This window comes from Pseudophryne corroboree, chromosome 3 (assembly GCF_028390025.1).
Source record: "Pseudophryne corroboree isolate aPseCor3 chromosome 3, aPseCor3.hap2, whole genome shotgun sequence".
Lineage (NCBI taxonomy): Eukaryota > Metazoa > Chordata > Amphibia > Anura > Myobatrachidae > Pseudophryne > Pseudophryne corroboree.
Genome location: NC_086446.1, coordinates 698,867,002 through 698,884,823, shown reverse-complemented (window position 1 = coordinate 698,884,823; position 17,822 = coordinate 698,867,002). Strand labels below are relative to the sequence as shown.

Genomic DNA, 17,822 nt, shown 5'->3' with positions numbered 1-17,822 from the left:
GACATCGGTAAAGCCGACTTTAGGAAACGGCGAGGGGGAGACGTCTCGAATTCCAATTTGTACCCCAGAGATATCACCTGAAGGATCCAGGGGTCTACTTACGAGTGAGCCCACTGCGCGCTGAAATTCATTGAGACGGGCCCCCCACCGTGCCTGATTCTGCTTGTAAAGCCCCAGCGTCATACTGAGGGCTTGGCAGAGGCGGGAAAGGGTTTCTGTTCCTGGGAACTGGCTGATTTCTGCAGCCTTTTTCCTCTCCCTCTGTCACGGGGCAGAAATGAGGAACCTTTTGCCCGCTTGTCCACGAAAAGACTGCGCCTGATAATACGGCGTCTTCTCATGTTGAGAGGCGACCTGGGGTACAAACGTGGATTTCCCAACTGTTGCCGTGGCCACCAGGTCTGAAAGACCGACCCCAAATAACTCCTCTCCTTAATAAGGCAATACTTCCAAATGCCGTTTGAAATCCGCATCACCTGACCACTGTCGTGTCCATAACCCTCTACTGGTAGAAATGGACAACTCACTTAGACTTGATGGCAGTCGGCAAATATTCCGCTGTGCATCACGCATATATAGAAATGCATCTTTTAAATGCTCTATAGGCAATAATATACTGTCCCTATCTAGGGTATCAATATTTTCAGTCAGGGAATCCGACCACGCCAACCCAGCACTGCACATCCAGGCTGAGGCGATTGCTGGTCGCAGTATAACACCAGTATGTGTGTAAATACATTTTAGGATACCCTCCTGCTTTCTATCAGCAGGATCCTTAAGGGCGGCCATCTCAGGAGAGGGTAGAGCCCTTACAAGCGTGTGAGCGCTTTATCCACCCTAGGGGGTGTTTCCCAACGCACCCTAACCTCTGGCGGGAAAGGATATAATGCCAATAACATTTTAGAAATTATCAGTTGTTATCGGGGGAAACCCACGCATCATCACACACCTCATTTAATTTCTCAGATTCAGGAAAACTACAGGTAGTTTTTCCTCACCGAACATAATACCCCTTTTTGGTGGTACTTGTATTATCAGAAATGTGTAAAACATTTTTCATTGCCTCAATCATGTAACGTGTGGCCCTACTGGAAGTCACATTTGTCTCTTCACCGTCGACACTGGAGTCAGTATCCGTGTCGGAATCTATATCTGCCATCTGAGGTAACGGGCGCTTTAGAGCCCCTGACAGCCTATGAGACGTCTGGACAGGCACAAGCTGAGTAGCCGGCTGTCTCATGTCAACCACTGTCTTTTATACAGAGCTGACACTGTCACGTAATTTCTTCCAACAGTTCATCCACTCAGGTGTCGACCCCCTAGGGGGTGACATCACTATTACAGGCAATCTGCTCCGTCTCCACATAATTTTTCTCCTCATACATGTCGACACAAACGTACCGACATACAGCACACACACAGGGAATGCTCTGATAGAGGACAGGACCCCACTAGCCCTTTGGGGAGACAGAGGGAGAGTTTGCCAGCACACACCAGAGCGCTATATATATACAGGGATAACCTTATATAAGTGTTTTTCCCCTTATAGCTGCTGTATTGTTTATACTGCGCCTAATTAGTGCCCCCCTCTCTTTTTTAACCCTTTCTGTAGTGTAGTGACTGCAGGGGAGAGCCAGGGAGCTTCCCTCCAACGGAGCTGTGAGGAAAAATGGCGCCAGTGTGCTGAGGAGATAAGGCCGCCGATAAGGGGGCGGAGCCTATCTCCCGTTTTTCTATGTATCCTGGCAGGGGTTAAATGCATCCATATAGCCCAGGAGCTATATGTGATGTATTTTTTTGCCATATAAAGGTATTTTTATTGCGTCTCAGGGCGCCCCCCCCCCCCCCCCAGCGCCCTGCACCCTCAGTGACCGGAGTGTGAAGTGTGCTGAGAGCAATGGCGCACAGCTGCAGTGCTGTGCGCTACCTTATTGAAGACAGGACGTCTTCTGCCGCCGATTTTCCGGACCTCTTCTGCTCTTCTGGCTCTGTAAGGGGGACGGCGGCGCGGCTCTGGGACCCATCCATGGCTGGGCCTGTGATCGTCCCTCTGGAGCTAATGTCCAGTAGCCTAAGAAGCCCAATCCACTCTGCACGCAGGTGAGTTCGCTTCTTCTCCCCTTAGTCCCTCGATGCAGTGAGCCTGTTGCCAGCAGGACTCACTGAAAATAAAAAACCTAATTTAAACTTTTACTCTAAGCAGCTCAGGAGAGCCACCTAGATTGCACCCTTCTCGTTCGGGCACAAAAATCTAACTGAGGCTTGGAGGAGGGTCATAGGGGTAGGAGCCAGTGCACACCAGCTAGTCTTAAAGCTTTTACTTTTGTGCCCAGTCTCCTGCGGAGCCGCTATTCCCCATGGTCCTTTCGGAGTTCTCAGCATCCACTAGGACGTCAGAGAAAATAAGAATTTACTTACCGATAATTCTATTTCTCGTAGTCCGTAGTGGATGCTGGGGACTCCGTCAGGACCATGGGGAATAGCGGCTCCGCAGGAGACAGGGCACAAAAATAAAGCTTTAGGATTAGGTGGTGTGTACTGGCTCCTCCCCCTATGACCCTCCTCCAAGCCTCAGTTAGGATACTGTGCCCGGACGAGCGTACACAATAAGGAAGGATATTGAACCCCGGGTAAGACTCATACCAGCCACACCAATCACACCGTATAACTTGTGATCTGAACCCAGTTAACAGTATGACAAACGTAGGAGCCTCTGAACAGACGGCTCACAACAAATAACAACCCGATTTTTTTGTAACAATAACTATGTACAAGTATTGCAGACAATCCGCACTTGGGATGGGCGCCCAGCATCCACTACGGACTACGAGAAATAGAATTATCGGTAAGTAAATTCTTATTTTCTCTAACGTCCTAAGTGGATGCTGGGGACTCCGTCAGGACCATGGGGATTATACCAAAGCTCCCAAACGGGCGGGAGAGTGCGGATGACTCTGCAGCACCGAATGAGAGAACTCAAGGTCCTCCTCAGCCAGGGTATCAAATTTGTAGAATTTTGCAAACGTGTTTGCCCCTGACCAAGTAGCAGCTCGGCAGAGTTGTAATGCCGAGACTCCCCGGGCAGCCGCCCAGGATGAGCCCACTTTCCTTGTGGAATGGGCCTTGACAAGGTTGTGGCAAGCCTGCCACAGAATGTGCAAGTTGAATTGTGCTACAAATCCAACGAGCAATCGTCTGCTTAGAAGCAGGAGCACCCATCTTGTTGGGTGCATACAATATAAGCAGTGAGTCAGACTTTGACTCCCGCCGTTCTTGAAATATATATTTTCAATGCCCGGACCACGTCCAACAACTTGGAATCCTCCAACTCGTTAGTAGCCGCAGGCACCACAATAGGCTGGTTCAGGTGAAACGCTGACACCACCTTAGGCAGAAAATGAGGACGCGTCCGCAGTTCTGCCCTGTCCGTATGGAAAATCAGATATGGGCTCTTACATGATAAAGCCGCCAATTCTGATACTCTCCTGGCTGAAGCCAGGGCCAGTAGCATGGTTACTTTCCATGTAAGATACTTCAGCTCCACCGATTTGAGCGGCTCAAACCAATTGGATTTGAGAAAATCCAAGACTACATTAAGATCCCACGGTGCCACTGGGGGCACAACCGGGGGCTGTATATGTAGTACTCCTTTTACAAAAGTCTGGACTTCAGGAACTGAAGCCAATTCTTTCTGGAAGAAAATCGACAGGGCCGAAATTTGAACCTTAATGGACCCCAATTTGAGGCCCATAGACAATCCTGTTTGCAGGAAATGTAGGAATCGACCCAGTTGAAATTCCTCCGTGGGGGCCTTCCTGGCCTCACACCACGCAACATATTTTCTCCAAATGCGGTGATAATGTTGTGCAGTCACCTCCTTCCTGGCTTTTACCAGTGTAGGAATGACCTCTTCCGGAATGCCTTTTTCCTTTAGAATTCGGCGTTCAACCGCCATGCCGTCAAACGCAGCCGCTGTAAGTCTTGGAATAGACACGGTCCCTGCTGAAGCAGGTCCCGTCTTAGAGGTAGAGGCCACGGATCCTCCGTGAGCATCTCTTGAAGTTCCGGGTACCAAGTTCTTCTTGGCCAATCCGGAGCCACTAGTATCGTTCTTACTCCCTTTTGCCGTATAATTCTCAGTACTTTTGGTATGAGAGGCAGAGGAGGGAACACATACACTGACTGGAACACCCACGGTGTTACCAGAGCGTCCACAGCTATTGCCTGAGGATCTCTTGACCTGGCGCAATACCTGTCCAGTTTTTTGTTGAGGCGGGACGCCATCATATCCACCATTGGTTTTTCCCAACGGTTCACAATCATGTGGAAGACTTCTGGATGAAGTCCCCACTCTCCCGGGTGTAGATCGTGTCTGCTGAGGAAGTCTGCTTCCCAGTTGTCCACTCCCGGAATGAATACTGCTGACAGTGCTATCACATGATCTTCCGCCCAGCGAAGAATCCTTGCAGCTTCTGCCATTGCTGTCCTGCTTCTTGTGCCGCCCTGTCTGTTTACGTGGGCGACTGCCGTGATGTTGTCCGACTGGATCAACACCGGCTGACCCTGAAGCAGGGGTTTTGCCAGACTTAGAGCATTGTAAATCGCTCTTAGCTCCAGTATATTTATGTGAAGAGACATCTCCAGGCTTGACCATACTCCCTGGAAGTTTCTTCCTTGTGTGACCGCTCCCCAGCCTCTCAGACTGGCATCCGTGGTCACCAGGACCCAGTCCTGTATGCCGAATCTGCGGCCCTCTAACAGATGAGCACTCTGCAATCACCACAGAAGAGACACCCTTGTCCGTGGCGATAAGGTTATCCGCCGATGCATCTGCAGATGCGATCCGGACCATTTGTCCAGCAGATCCCACTGAAAAGTTTGTGCGTGGAATCTGCCGAATGGAATCGCTTCGTAAGAAGCCACCATCTTTCCCAGGACTCTTGTGCATTGATGCACAGACACTGTCCCTGGTTTTAGGAGGTTCCTGACAAGTTCGGATAACTCCCTGGCTTTCTCCTCCGGAAGAAACACCTTTTTCTGAACCGTGTCCAGAATCATTCCCAGGAACAGCAGACGTGTCGTCGGGGTCAACTGAGATTTTGGAAAATTCAGAATCCACCCGTGTTGTTGCAGCACTAGTTGGGTTAGTGCTACTCCGTCTTCCAGCTGTTCTCTGGACCTTGCCCTTATCAGGAGATCGTCCAAGTAAGGGATAATTAATACGCCTCTTCTTCGTAGAAGGATCATCATTTCGGCCATTACCTTGGTAAAGACCCGAGGTGCCGTGGACAATCCAAACGGCAGCGTCTGAAACTGATAATGACAGTTTTGCACCACAAACCTGAGGTACCCTTGATGTGAAGGGCAAATTGGGACATGCAGGTAAGCATCCTTTATGTCCAGGGACACCATAAAGTCCCCTTCTTCCAGATTCGCTATCACTGCTCTGAGTGACTCCATCTTGAACTTGAATTTTTGTATGTACAGGTTCAAAGATTTCAGATTTAGAATAGGTCTTACCGAGCCGTCCGGCTTCGATATCACAAATAGCGTGGAGTAATACCCCTTTCCCTGTTGTAGGAGGGGTACCTTGACTATCACCTGCTGAGAAAACAGCTTGTGAATGGCTTCCAATACCGTCGCCCTGTCTGAGGGAGACGTTGGCAAAGCAGACTTTAGGAACCAGCGAGTGGGAGACTTCTCGAATTCCAACCTGTAACCCTGAGATACTACCTGCAGAATCCAGGGGTCCACCTGTGAGCAAGCCCACTGTGCGCTGAAATTCTTGAGTCGACCCCCCACCGCTCCTGAGTCCGCTTGTAAGGCCCCAGCGTCATGCTGAGGGCTTTGCAGAACCCTGGGAGGGCTTCTGTTCCTGGGCAGGGGCTGCTTGCTGCCCTCTCTTACCCCTTCCTCTGCCCCGAGGCAGATATGACTGTCCTTTTGTCCGCTTGTTCTTATAGGACCGAAAGGACTGCGGCTGAAAAGACGGTGTCTTTTTCTGTTGGGAGGGGGTCCGAGGTAAAAAAGTGGATTTTCCGGCAGTTGCCGTGGCCACCAGATCCGATAGACCGACGCCAAATAATTCCTCCCCTTTATACGGCAATACTTCCATATGTCGTTTGGAATCCGCATCACCTGACCACTGTCGCGTCCATAAACTCCTTCTGGCAGATATGGACATCGCATTTACTCTCGATGCCAGAGTGCAAATATCTCTCTGCGCATCTCGCATATAAAGGAAAGCATCCTTTAATTGCTCTATAGTCAATAAAATACTGTCCCTATCCAGGGTATCAATATTTTCAGTCAGGGAATCCAACCAGACGACCCCAGCACTGCACATCCAGGCTGAGGCGATGGCTGGTCGCAGTATAACACCAGTATGTGTGTATATACTTTTTAGGTTAGTTTCCAGTCTCCTATCCGCTGGATCCTTGAGGACGGCCGTATCAGGAGACGGTAACGCCACTTGTTTTGATAAGCGTGTGAGCGCCTTATCCACCCTAGGGGGTGTTTCCCAGCGCGCCCTAACCTCTGGCGGGAAAGGGTATAATGCTAATAACTTTTTTGAAATTAGCATTTTTCTATCTGGGTTAACCCACGCTTCATCACATACATCATTTAATTCCTCTGATTCAGGAAAAACTACAGGTAGTTTTTTCACCCCCCACATAATACCCCTTTTTGTGGTACTTGCAGTATCAGAGATATGCAAAGCCTCCTTCATTGCCGTGATCATATAACGTGTGGCCCTACTTGAAAATACGTTTGTTTCATCACCGTCGACACTAAGTGTCTGTGTCTGTGTCGACCGACTGAGGTAAAGGGCGCTTTACAGCCCCTGACGGTGTCTGAGACGCCTGGGCAGGTACTAACTGGTTTGCCGGCCGTCCCATGTCGTCAACTGATTTTTGTAATGTGCTGACATTATCACGTAATTCCATAAACAAAGCCATCCATTCCGGTGTCGACTCCCTGGGGGGTGACTTCACCATTATCGGCAATTGCTCTGCCTCCACACCAACATCGTCCTCATACATGTCGACACACACGTACCGACACACAGCAGACACACAGGGAATGCTCTTATCGAAGACAGGACCCCACTAGCCCTTTGGGGAGACAGAGGGAGAGTTTGCCAGCACACACCCAAGCGCTATAATATATATGGGAACAACCTTATATAAGTGTTGTTCCTTATAGCAGCTTAAATATATCCAATATATCGCCAAAAAATGCCCCCCCTCTCTGTTTTACCCTGTTTCTGCAGTGCAGTGCAGGGGAGAGTCCTGGGAGCCTTCCTCACAGCGGAGCTGAGCAGGAAAATGGCGCTGTGTGCTGAGGAGAATAAGCCCCGCCCCCTATTTCGGCGGGCTTTCCTCCCGTAGTTTTAGATAACTGGCATGGGTTAAATACATACATATAGCCTTAATGGCTATATGTGATGTATTCTTTTGCCATAAGGTATTAAAATATTGCTGCCCAGGGCACCCCCAGCAGCGCCCTGCACCCTCCGTGACCGCTTGGTGTGAAGTGTGTGACAACAATGGCGCACAGCTGCAGTGCTGTGCGCTACCTTCATGAAGACTGAAGAGCCTTCTGCCGCCTGTTTCCGGACCTTCAATCTTCAGCATCTGTTAGGGGGGTCGGCGGCGCGGCTCCGGGACGAACCCCAGGGTGAGACCTGTGTTCCGACTCCCTCTGGAGCTAATGGTGTCCAGTAGCCTAAGAATCCAATCCATCCTGCACGCAGGTGAGTTGAAATTCTCTCCCCTAAGTCCCTCGATGCAGTGAGCCTGTTGCCAGCAGGACTCACTGAAAATAAAAAACCTAAAAAACTTTTTCTAAGCAGCTCTTTAAGAGAGCCACCTAGATTGCACCCTGCTCGGACGGGCACAAAAACCTAACTGAGGCTTGGAGGAGGGTCATAGGGGGAGGAGCCAGTACACACCACCTAATCCTAAAGCTTTATTTTTGTGCCCTGTCTCCTGCGGAGCCGCTATTCCCCATGGCCCTGACGGAGTCCCCAGCATCCACTTAGGACGTTAGAGAAAATAAGAATTTACTTACCGATAATTCTATTTCTCGGAGTCCGTAGTGGATGCTAGGGTTCCTGAAAGGACCATGGGGAATAGCGGCTCCGCAGGAGACAGGGCACAAAAAGTAAAGCTTTAGGATCAGGTGGTGTGCACTGGCTCCTCCCCCTATGACCCTCCTCCAAGCCTCAGTTAGGTACTGTGCCCGGACGAGCGTACACAATAAGGAAGGATTTATGAATCCCGGGTAAGACTCATACCAGCCACACCAATCACACTGTACAACCTGTGATCTGTACCCAGTTAACAGTATGATAACAGCGGAGCCTCTGAAAAGATGGCTCACAACAATAATAACCCGATTTTTGTAACTATGTACAAGTAATGCAGATAATCCACACTTGGGATGGGCGCCCAGCATCCACTACGGACTCCGAGAAATAGAATTATCGGTAAGTAAATTCTTATTTTCTCTATCGTCCTAGTGGATGCTGGGGTTCCTGAAAGGACCATGGGGATTATACCAAAGCTCCCAAACGGGCGGGAGAGTGCGGATGACTCTGCAGCACCGAATGAGAGAACTCCAGGTCCTCCTTAGCCAGGGTATCAAATTTGTAGGATTTTACAAACGTGTTTGCCCCTGACTAAATAGCCGCTCGGCAAAGTTGTAAAGCCGAGACCCCTCGGGCAGCCGCCCAAGATGAGCCCACCTTCCTTGTGGAATGGGCATTTACATATTTTGGCTGTGGCAGGCCTGCCACAGAATGTGCAAGCTGAATTGTATTACACATCCAACTAGCAAAAGTCTGCTTAAAAGCAAGAGCACCCAGTTTGTTGGGTGCATACAGGATAACAGCAAGTCAGTTTTCCTGACTCCAGCCGTCCTGGAACCTATATTTTCAGGGCCCTGACCACATCTAGCAACTTGGAGTCCTCCAAGTCCCTAGTAGGCGCAAGACACCCCAATAAGCTGGTTCAGGTGAAACACTGACACCACCTTAGGGAGAGAACTGGGGACGAGTCCGCAGCTCTGCCCTGTCCGAATGGACAAACAGATATGGGCTTTTTTGAGAAAAAAACCACCAATTTGACACTCGCCTGGTCCAGGCCAGGTCCAAGAGCATGTTCACTTTTCATGTGAGATGCTTCAAATCCACAGATTTGACTGGTTTTAAACCAATGTGTTTTGAGGAATCCCAGAACTACGTTGAGATCCCACAGTGCCACTGGAGGCACAAAAGGGGGTTGTATATGCAATACTCCCTTGACAAACTTCTGGACTTCAGGAACTGAAGCCAATTCTTTCTGGAAGAAAAATCGACAGGGCCGAAATTTGAACCTTAATGGACCCCAATTTGAGGCCCATAGACACTCCTGTTTGCAAGAAATGCAGGAATCGACCGAGTTGAAATTTCTTCGTGGGGCCTTCCTGGCCTCACACCACGCAACATATTTTCGCCACATGTGGTGATAATGTTGTGCGGTCACCTCCTTTCTGGCTTTGACCAGGGTAGGAATGACCTCTTCCTGAATGCCTTTTCCCTTAGGATCCGGCGTTCCACCGCCATGCCGTCAAACGCAGCTGCGGTAAGTCTTGGAACAGACATGGTACTTGCTGAAGCAAGTCCCTTCTTAGCGGCAGAGGCCATAAGTCCTCTGTGAGCATCTCTTGAAGTTCCGGGTACCAAGTCCTTCTTGGCCAATCCGGAGCCATGAGTATAGTTCTTACTCCTCTACGTCTTATAATTCTCAGTACCTTAGGTATGAAAAGCAGAGGATGGAACACATACACCGACTGGTACACCCACGGTGTTACCAGAACGTCCACAGCTATTGCCTGAGGGTCTCTTAACCTGGCGCAATACCTGTCCCGTTTTTTGTTCAGACGGGACGCCATCATGTCCACCTTTGGTAATTCCCAACGGTTTACAATCATGTGGAAAACTTCCCCATGAAGTTCCCACTCTGCCGGGTGGAGGTCGTGCCTACTGAGGAAGTCTGCTTCCCAGTTTCCATTCCCGGAATGAAACACTGCTGACAGTGCTATCACATGATTTTCCGCCCAGCGAAAAGTCCTTGCAGTTTTTGCCACTGCCCTCCTGCTTCTTGTGCCGCCCTGTCTATTTACGTGGGCGACTGCCGTGATGTTTTATCCCACTGGATCAATACCGGCTGACCTTGAAGCAGAGGTCTTGCTAAGCTTAGAGCATTATAAATTTACCCTTAGCTATATTTATGTGGAGAAAAATCTCCAGACTTGATCACACTCCCTGGAAATTTTTTCCTTGTGTGACTGCTCCCCAGCCTCTCGGGCTGGCCTCCGTGGTCACCAACATCCAAAACTGAATGCCGAATCTGCGGCCCTCTAGAAGATGAGCACTCTGTAACCACCACAGGAGAGACACCCTTGTCCTTGGATATAGGGTTATCCGCTGATGCATCTGAAGATGCGATCCGGACCATTTGTCCAGCAGATCCCACTGAAAAGTTCTTGCATGAAATCTGCCGACTGGAATTGCTTCGAAGGAAGTCACCATTTTTTTTACCATGGCCCTTGTGCAATGATGCACTGATTTTAGGAGGTTCCTGACTAGCTCGGATAACTCCCTGGCTTTCTCTTCCGGGAGAAACACCTTTTTCTGGACTGTGTCCAGAATCATCCCTAAGCACAGGAGACTTGTTGTCGGGATCAGCTGCGATTTTGGAATATTTAGAATCCACCCCTGCTGTTGTAACAGTATCCGAGATAGTGCTACTCCGACCTCCAACTGTTCCCTGGACTTTGCCCTTATCAGGAGATCGTCCAAGTAAGGGATAATTAAGACGCCTTTTCTTCGAAGAAGAACCATCATTTCGGCCATTACCTTGGTAAAGACCCGGGGTGCCGTAGACAATCCAAACGGCAGCGTCTGAAACTGATAGTGACAGTTCTGTACCACGAACCTGAGGTACCCTTAGTGATAAGGGCAAATTTGGGACATGGAGGTAAGCATCCCTGATGTCTCGGGACACCAGATAGTCCCCTTCTTCCCTGTTCGTTATCACTGCTCTGAGTGACTCCATCTTGATTTGAACCTTTGTAAGTGTTCAAATTTTTTTAGATTTAGAATAGGTCTCACCTAGCCTTCTGGCTTCAGTACCACAATATAGTGTGGAATAATACCCCCTTTTCTTGTTGTAGGAGGGGTAATTTAATTATCACCTGCTGGGAATACAGCTCGTGAATTTTTTCCCATACTGCCTCCTAGTCGGAGGGAGACCTTGGTAAAGCAGACTTCAGGAGCCTGCGCAGGGGAAACGTCTCGACATTCCAAACTGTACCCCTGGGATACTACTTGTAGGATCCAGGGGTCCTGTACGGTCTCAGCGTCATGCTGAGAGCTTGTGAGAAGCGGTGGAACGCTTCTGTTCCTGGGAATGGGCTGCCTGCTGCAGTCTTCTTCCCTTTCCTCTATCCCTGGGCAGATATGACTCTTATAGGGACGAAAGGACTGAAGCTGAAAAGACGGTGTCTTTTTCTGCAGAGATGTGACTTAGGGTAAAAACGGTGGATTTTCCAGCAGTTGCCGTGGCCACCAGGTCCGATGGACCGACCCCAAATAACTCCTCTTCCTTTATACGGCAATACACCTTTGTGCCGTTTGGAATCTGCATCACCTGACCACTGTCGTGTCCATAACATCTTCTGGCAGATATGGACATCGCACTTACTCTTGATGCCAGAGTGCAAATATCCCTCTGTGCATCTCGCATATATAGAAATACATCCTTTAAATGCTCTATAGTCAATAAAATACTGTCCCTGTCAAGGGTATCAATATTTTTAGTCAGGGAATCCGACCAAGCCACCCCAGCTCTGCACATCCAGGCTGAGGCGATCGCTGGTCGCAGTATAACACCAGTATGTGTGTATATACTTTTTATGATATTTTTCCAGCCTCCTGTCAGCTGGCTCCTTGAGGACGGCCCTATCTATAGACGGTACCGCCACTTGTTCTGATAAGCGTGTGAGCGCCTTATCCACCCTAAGGGGTGTTTCCCAACGCGCCCTAACTTCTGGCGGGAAAGGGTATACCGCCCATATTTTCTATCGGGGGGAACCCACGCCTCATCACACACTTCATTTAATTTATCTGATTCAGGAAAAGCTACGGTAGTTTTTTCACATCCCACATAATACCCTCTTTTGTGGTACTTGTAGTATCAGAAATATGTAACACCTCCTTCATTGCCCTTAACGTGTGGCCCTAATAAGGAATACGTTTGTTTATTCACCGTCGACACTGGATTCAGTGTCCCTGTCTGTGTCTGTGTCGACCGACTAAAGTAAACGGGCGTTTTAAAACCCCTGACGGTGTTTTCGAGACGTCTGGACCGGTACTAATTGTTTGTCGGCCGTCTCATGTCGTCAACCGACCTTGCCGCGTGTTGACATTATCACGTAATTCCCTAAATAAGCCATCCATTCCGGTGTCGACTCCCTAGAGAGTGACATCACCATTACAGGCAATTGCTCCGCCTCCTCACCAACATCGTCTTCATACATGTCGACACACACGTACCGACACACAGCACATACACAGGGAATGCTCTGATAGAGGACAGGACCTACTAGCCCTTTGGAGAGACAGAGGGAGAGTTTGCCAGCACACACCAAAAACGCTATAATTATATAGGGACAACCTTATATAAGTGTTTTCCCTTATAGCATCTTTTTATATATTTCTAACGCCAAATTAGTGCCCCCCCTCTCTGTTTTAACCCTGTTTCTGTAGTGCAGTGCAGGGGAGAGCCTGGGAGCCTTCCCTCCAGCCTTTCTGTGAGGGAAAATGGCGCTGTGTGCTGAGGAGATAGGCCCCGCCCCTTTTTCGGCGGCCTCGTCTCCCGCTCTTAACGGATTCTGGCAGGGGTTAAATATCTCCATATAGCCCCCGGAGGCTATATGTGAGGTATTTTTAGCCAAAAAAGGTTTTCATTTGCCTCCCAGGGCGCCCCCCTCCCAGCGCCCTGCACCCTCAGTGACTGCCGTGTGAAGTGTGCTGAGAGGAAAATGGCGCACAGCTGCAGTGCTGTGCGCTACCTTAAGAAGACTGAGGAGTCTTCTGCCGCCGATTCTGGACCTCTTCTCGTTTCAGCATCTGCAAGGGGGCCGGCGGCGAGGCTCCGGTGACCATCCAGGCTGTACCTGTGATCGTCCCTCTGGAGCTAATGTCCAGTAGCCAAGAAGCCAATCCATCCTGCACGCAGGTGAGTTCACTTCTTCTCCCCTAAGTCCCTCGTTGCAGTGATCCTGTTGCCAGCAGGACTCACTGTAAAATAAAAAACCTAAGCTAAACTTTTCTAAGCAGCTCTTTAGGAGAGCCACCTAGATTGCACCCTTCTCGGTCGGGCACAAAAATCTAACTGAGGCTTGGAGGAGGGTCATAGGGGGAGGAGCCAGTGCACACCACCTGATCCTAAAGCTTTACTTTTTGTGCCCTGTCTCCTGCGGAGCCGCTATTCCCCATGGTCCTTTCAGGAACCCCAGCATCCACTAGGACGATAGAGAAATCCCCAATACCAAAATATGCCTAAAGGGCCCTACACATTTAGCGATCCGCCGCCGAGCTGCTCGACGCCGAATACGGCCAACCCGGCGGCGGGGGGAGTGAAGTCTCTTCCCTCCCCCCATCACCCGGCTCCTTAGAAGTGCAGGCAAATATGGACGAGATCGTCCATATTGGCCTGCATGCACACGCGATGGGGCACCAGTGATGACCGAGCGCAGGGCCGCGCATCGTTCATCGCTTGTGCCTCCAAACTCAAAGATATGAACGGTATCTCGTTCATTAATGAACGAGATCGTTCATATATCTTTGACTATTATCGCCCAATGTGTAGGGCCTATAAGTCATACGGAACCTGTCAACTCTGTATAGTTTCAGGCTGGGTAAGTTAATTCCTTAAACCAGTAAACTCTTACTAAGTAAACTTAGTAAGTTCTTACGTGGATACACATAACCTATTTCCCCGTTTTATACTAAAAGATTTACTATTTAGCCTACAGAATTATTGTCAGCTCATTTGCGCAGAGCCAAATTTACCTTATGTCCCATGTCATTGTATGTAATCTGTATCATCCCAACGTACAGATCTGTGTAATGTGCTGGCACTTTATAAAAAAAGAACAGCAATAAACTTCAGTATCTTTGAGAGAAATATGACCTACTGAGCAAAATCTATAAAGCCAATACAATTGTGTGTAAAAGCGATACATTTTGCATGTATAAACCAATATTGTTCCAAGTGTTCAGCAACCATTCAACCTAACTTCCAAAACTAAATAGAAATATCTAAGCAGTTACGCCAAAGAATAACCTCCAGCTAGGTCAAGTAAAAGTACATTTGTATATTGTTATAGATTGAATTTGCTTCTAACCAATACATAACCAAGAAAACTAAATAGAACAGATTTCAGCAGGTTTTATAAAGAAGCCATTACACAAAAACAAGTTACTTCTCTATGTTGGGATGTGGTAAAAACCAGAATGGTCCGACCAGCTCCCTGCAGCAACATCTGCCACTGTGGAGCTTGTAGTGGGCATCCCTGTTCGGGGAGGGGTGGGGTGGGGGGGGGGGGGGGGGGGGAGATTTGGGGAAGAGTGGTGAACCCCTGTCTGCCAGCTGACACAGCCTGACAGCCCCAGGGCTAAACTAATGGATATTTATTTTTATAGCACACACATATTCCGCAGCACTTTACAGACCATATTTGGACTTTCACATCAGTCCCTGCCCCAGTGGAGCTTATAATCTATATTCCCTACCACATGTACACATATACATACACAGACTATCGTTAGTTTTTCTGTTGGAAGCCAAATAACCTACCAGAATATTTTTTGGCTTGTGGAAGGTAAGCAAAGCCCCCCGGAGGAAACCTACGCAGGGAGAATACACAAACGCTGCACATTTATGTTATCAGGAAATAAATAATTGCATAATATCAGAGAGCTACTACTATACAGCTGTCACAGCATAAGGAGCCATTATCACTACTCATGCCTGGCATCTCAGGCACAGCGGGCTACAAGTGCCCCATCTAGCAGCAGGTGTAGACAAAACACTGAAAATAGAAGGAATTGTATGCACTAAAGGGATCATATAATAACATAACCTGCAGCTCCCCATCTGCTGTATAACTACATGTGCCAGCAAAGCATGCCAACTGGAGAATGCTGGGACTTGTAGTACCCCAACAGCTGGAGAGCCACATGAAATAACTATCCACACAAATCGAAGAGAGAACTACAGGGATCCAGAACACACAATCATATCTGTCTTAGGGACGTGTGTGTGTGTGTGTGTGTGTGTTTGTTTGTTACCCTGCCGCTGCATTTAGGCACAATAACCCTGCAGTGATGGGTGACTGGGGATAAAGCAGCAGCACGCCCGTAGCACAGAGCACCCGGTATATAGAAGTGGTCCTACCTGCTGCTGCTGCTGCCTGCCGGTGACTGAGCTGAAGCCGCTCGCTTGCACCCGAGAACGTTACGCCGCGCAGCCGCCTGTACCCGCACACACTCACGGTCACTTCCTACAAACAGGAGACATTTGAAAATTGCGCTTCCGATAGGAGCAGCCAATGGCTACGCAGATACACACCGCTGCTCTGATTGGCTGCGCCGCCCAGCCTCTGATCGGCGGATTGGTCTCACTGCTGACAGGAACGCGTCGATTGGTGGCTAGGTCGAGTCATTCCGGATTGGCTAGTCTGCGCAGCACGTGATCGAGTTTGAACCGTGCAGGGAATGAAGTGCTGCTGCGGGCGGCTAACCTAACAGGAAGGGACGGAGGGAGGGAGGAGAAGAATCCGAGAGATGCTGGTGAGCGGTGACTAGTGATGGAAATCTAGTTCACTTTGGTGATTAGTTCATTATGATCTATATCAGTAATAGTCTAGTTCTAAATCCACTCACGCCTTTCAGACTCAGAGTCAGTGAGTGAAATTATGAACTAAATGAACTAATCTTTTCAGTGATATAGATCATAATGAACTAATCACCAAAGTGAACTAGATTTCCCATCACTACTGTCACCGCTCACCAGCATCTCTCGGATTCTCCTCCCTCCCTCCGGTAGATGCTAGAATCAAGTGGGCTAAGGGACCTTTTCCATCTGGGGGAGGAGTCACAACACAAGGGGGAGGAGCTAAGCCAGCGGAATAGTTCCTCGACTATCCACGCCACCAACTATTACCTTTAGTAATCAGGTGGCGAGCGGAGCGAGCCACCGAGCCCGAAGCGTGGCGAGCGAAGCTAGCCCGCGAGGGTACTTTTCGGGTACCCTGCTCGCCCGTAGCTCCTCCCCCTGGTGACGTGTCTCCTCCTCTAGATACGTCAGAAGGTCCCTTCTCCCACTCCGAAATAGAATCAACCATTACACATACAGTAGAGTAGGGATTTCTAATACTAGCTCATTGTGACGAGGCTGAAGTTAGCTTCAGCCTCATCTCATTGTGGGAGTTATAGGCCCTCATTCCGAGTTGATCGGTCGCAAGGCGAATTTAGCAGAGTTACACACGCTAAGCCGCCGCCTACTGGGAGTGAATCTTAGCTTCTTAAAATTGCGACCGATGTATTCGCAATAATGCGATTACTAACTACTTAGCAGTTTCAGAGTAGCTCCAGACTTACTCTGCCTGTGCGATCATTTCAGTGCTTGTCGTTCCTGGTTGACGTCACAAACACACCCAGCGTTCGCCCAGGCACTCCCACCGTTTCCCCGGCCACTCCTGCGTTTTTTCCGGAAACGGTAGCGTTTTCAGCCACACGCCCCTGAAACGCCGTGTTTCCGCCCAGTAACACCCATTTCCTGTCAATCACATTACGATCGCCGGAGCGAAGAAAAAGCCGTGAGTAAAAATACTTTCATCATAGTAAAGTTACTTGGCGCAGTCGCAGTGCGAACATTGCGCATGCGTACTAAGCGGATTTTCACTGCGATGCGATGAAAAATACCGAGCGAACAACTCGGAATGAGGGCCATAGTCTTGTTCAAATGATCACATACAGTATGTTTAATATGTCAGATTTTTTTATATTTAAGAAAAGCAATAACTTATATAGCAACCTTATAGTGACATGTTTATGTCTGCAATATTAATCCCATTGTTGATACTACTTTTTACTTCATAAGGGGGGTAATTCTGAGTTGATCGCAGCAGCAAGTTTGTTAGCAATTGGGCAAAACCATGGGGGTGATTCCGAGTTGTTCGCTCGCTAGCTGCTTTTAGCAGCATTGCACACGCTAAGCCGCCGCCCTCTGGGAGTGTATCTTAGTTTAGCAGAATTGCGAACGAAAGATTAGCAGAATTGCGAATATAGGCCCTCATTCCGAGTTGTTCGCTCGGTAAATTTCATCGCATCGCAGCGATTTTCCGCTTAGTGCGCATGCGCAATGTCCGCACTGCGACTGCGCCAAGTAAATTTGCTATGAAGTTAGGATTTTTACTCACGGCTTTTTCTTCGCTCAGGCGATCGTAGTGTGATTGACAGGAAATGGGTGTTTCTGGGCGGAAACAGGCCGTTTTATGGGCGTGTGGGGAAAAACGCTACCGTTTACGGAAAAAACGCAGGAGTGGCCGGAGAAACGGAGGAGTGTCTGGGCGAACGCTGGGTGTGTTTGTGACGTCAAACCAGGAACGACAAGCACTGAACTGATCGCAGATGCCGAGTAAGTCTGAAGCTACTCAGAAACTGCTACGAGGTGTGTAATCGCAATATTGCGATTACTTCGTTCGCA

The 17,822-nt window shown here is 49.0% G+C and overlaps 1 protein-coding gene across 3 annotated transcripts in view; it reads right to left on the bottom strand.

Moving 5' to 3' along the window:
• Positions 1-15,642, bottom strand: part of KIF11 (kinesin family member 11) — a 143,843-nt gene extending 128,201 nt beyond the window's left edge. Inside the window, exon 1 of one of the 3 annotated variants that reach the window (XM_063962050.1) lies at positions 15,510-15,642. Coding sequence is in view for 2 of the 3 variants with exons in the window: in XM_063962048.1 (XP_063818118.1) it covers positions 14,910-14,991 (82 nt within the window). In the remaining variant the exon portion in view is untranslated. Of the gene's footprint in view, positions 1-14,909; positions 15,007-15,403; positions 15,432-15,509 lie in introns of those variants that run through there. The other 2 variants (XM_063962049.1, XM_063962048.1) reach the window with 2 other exon arrangements.
• Positions 15,643-17,822: the final 2,180 nt, after the last annotated feature.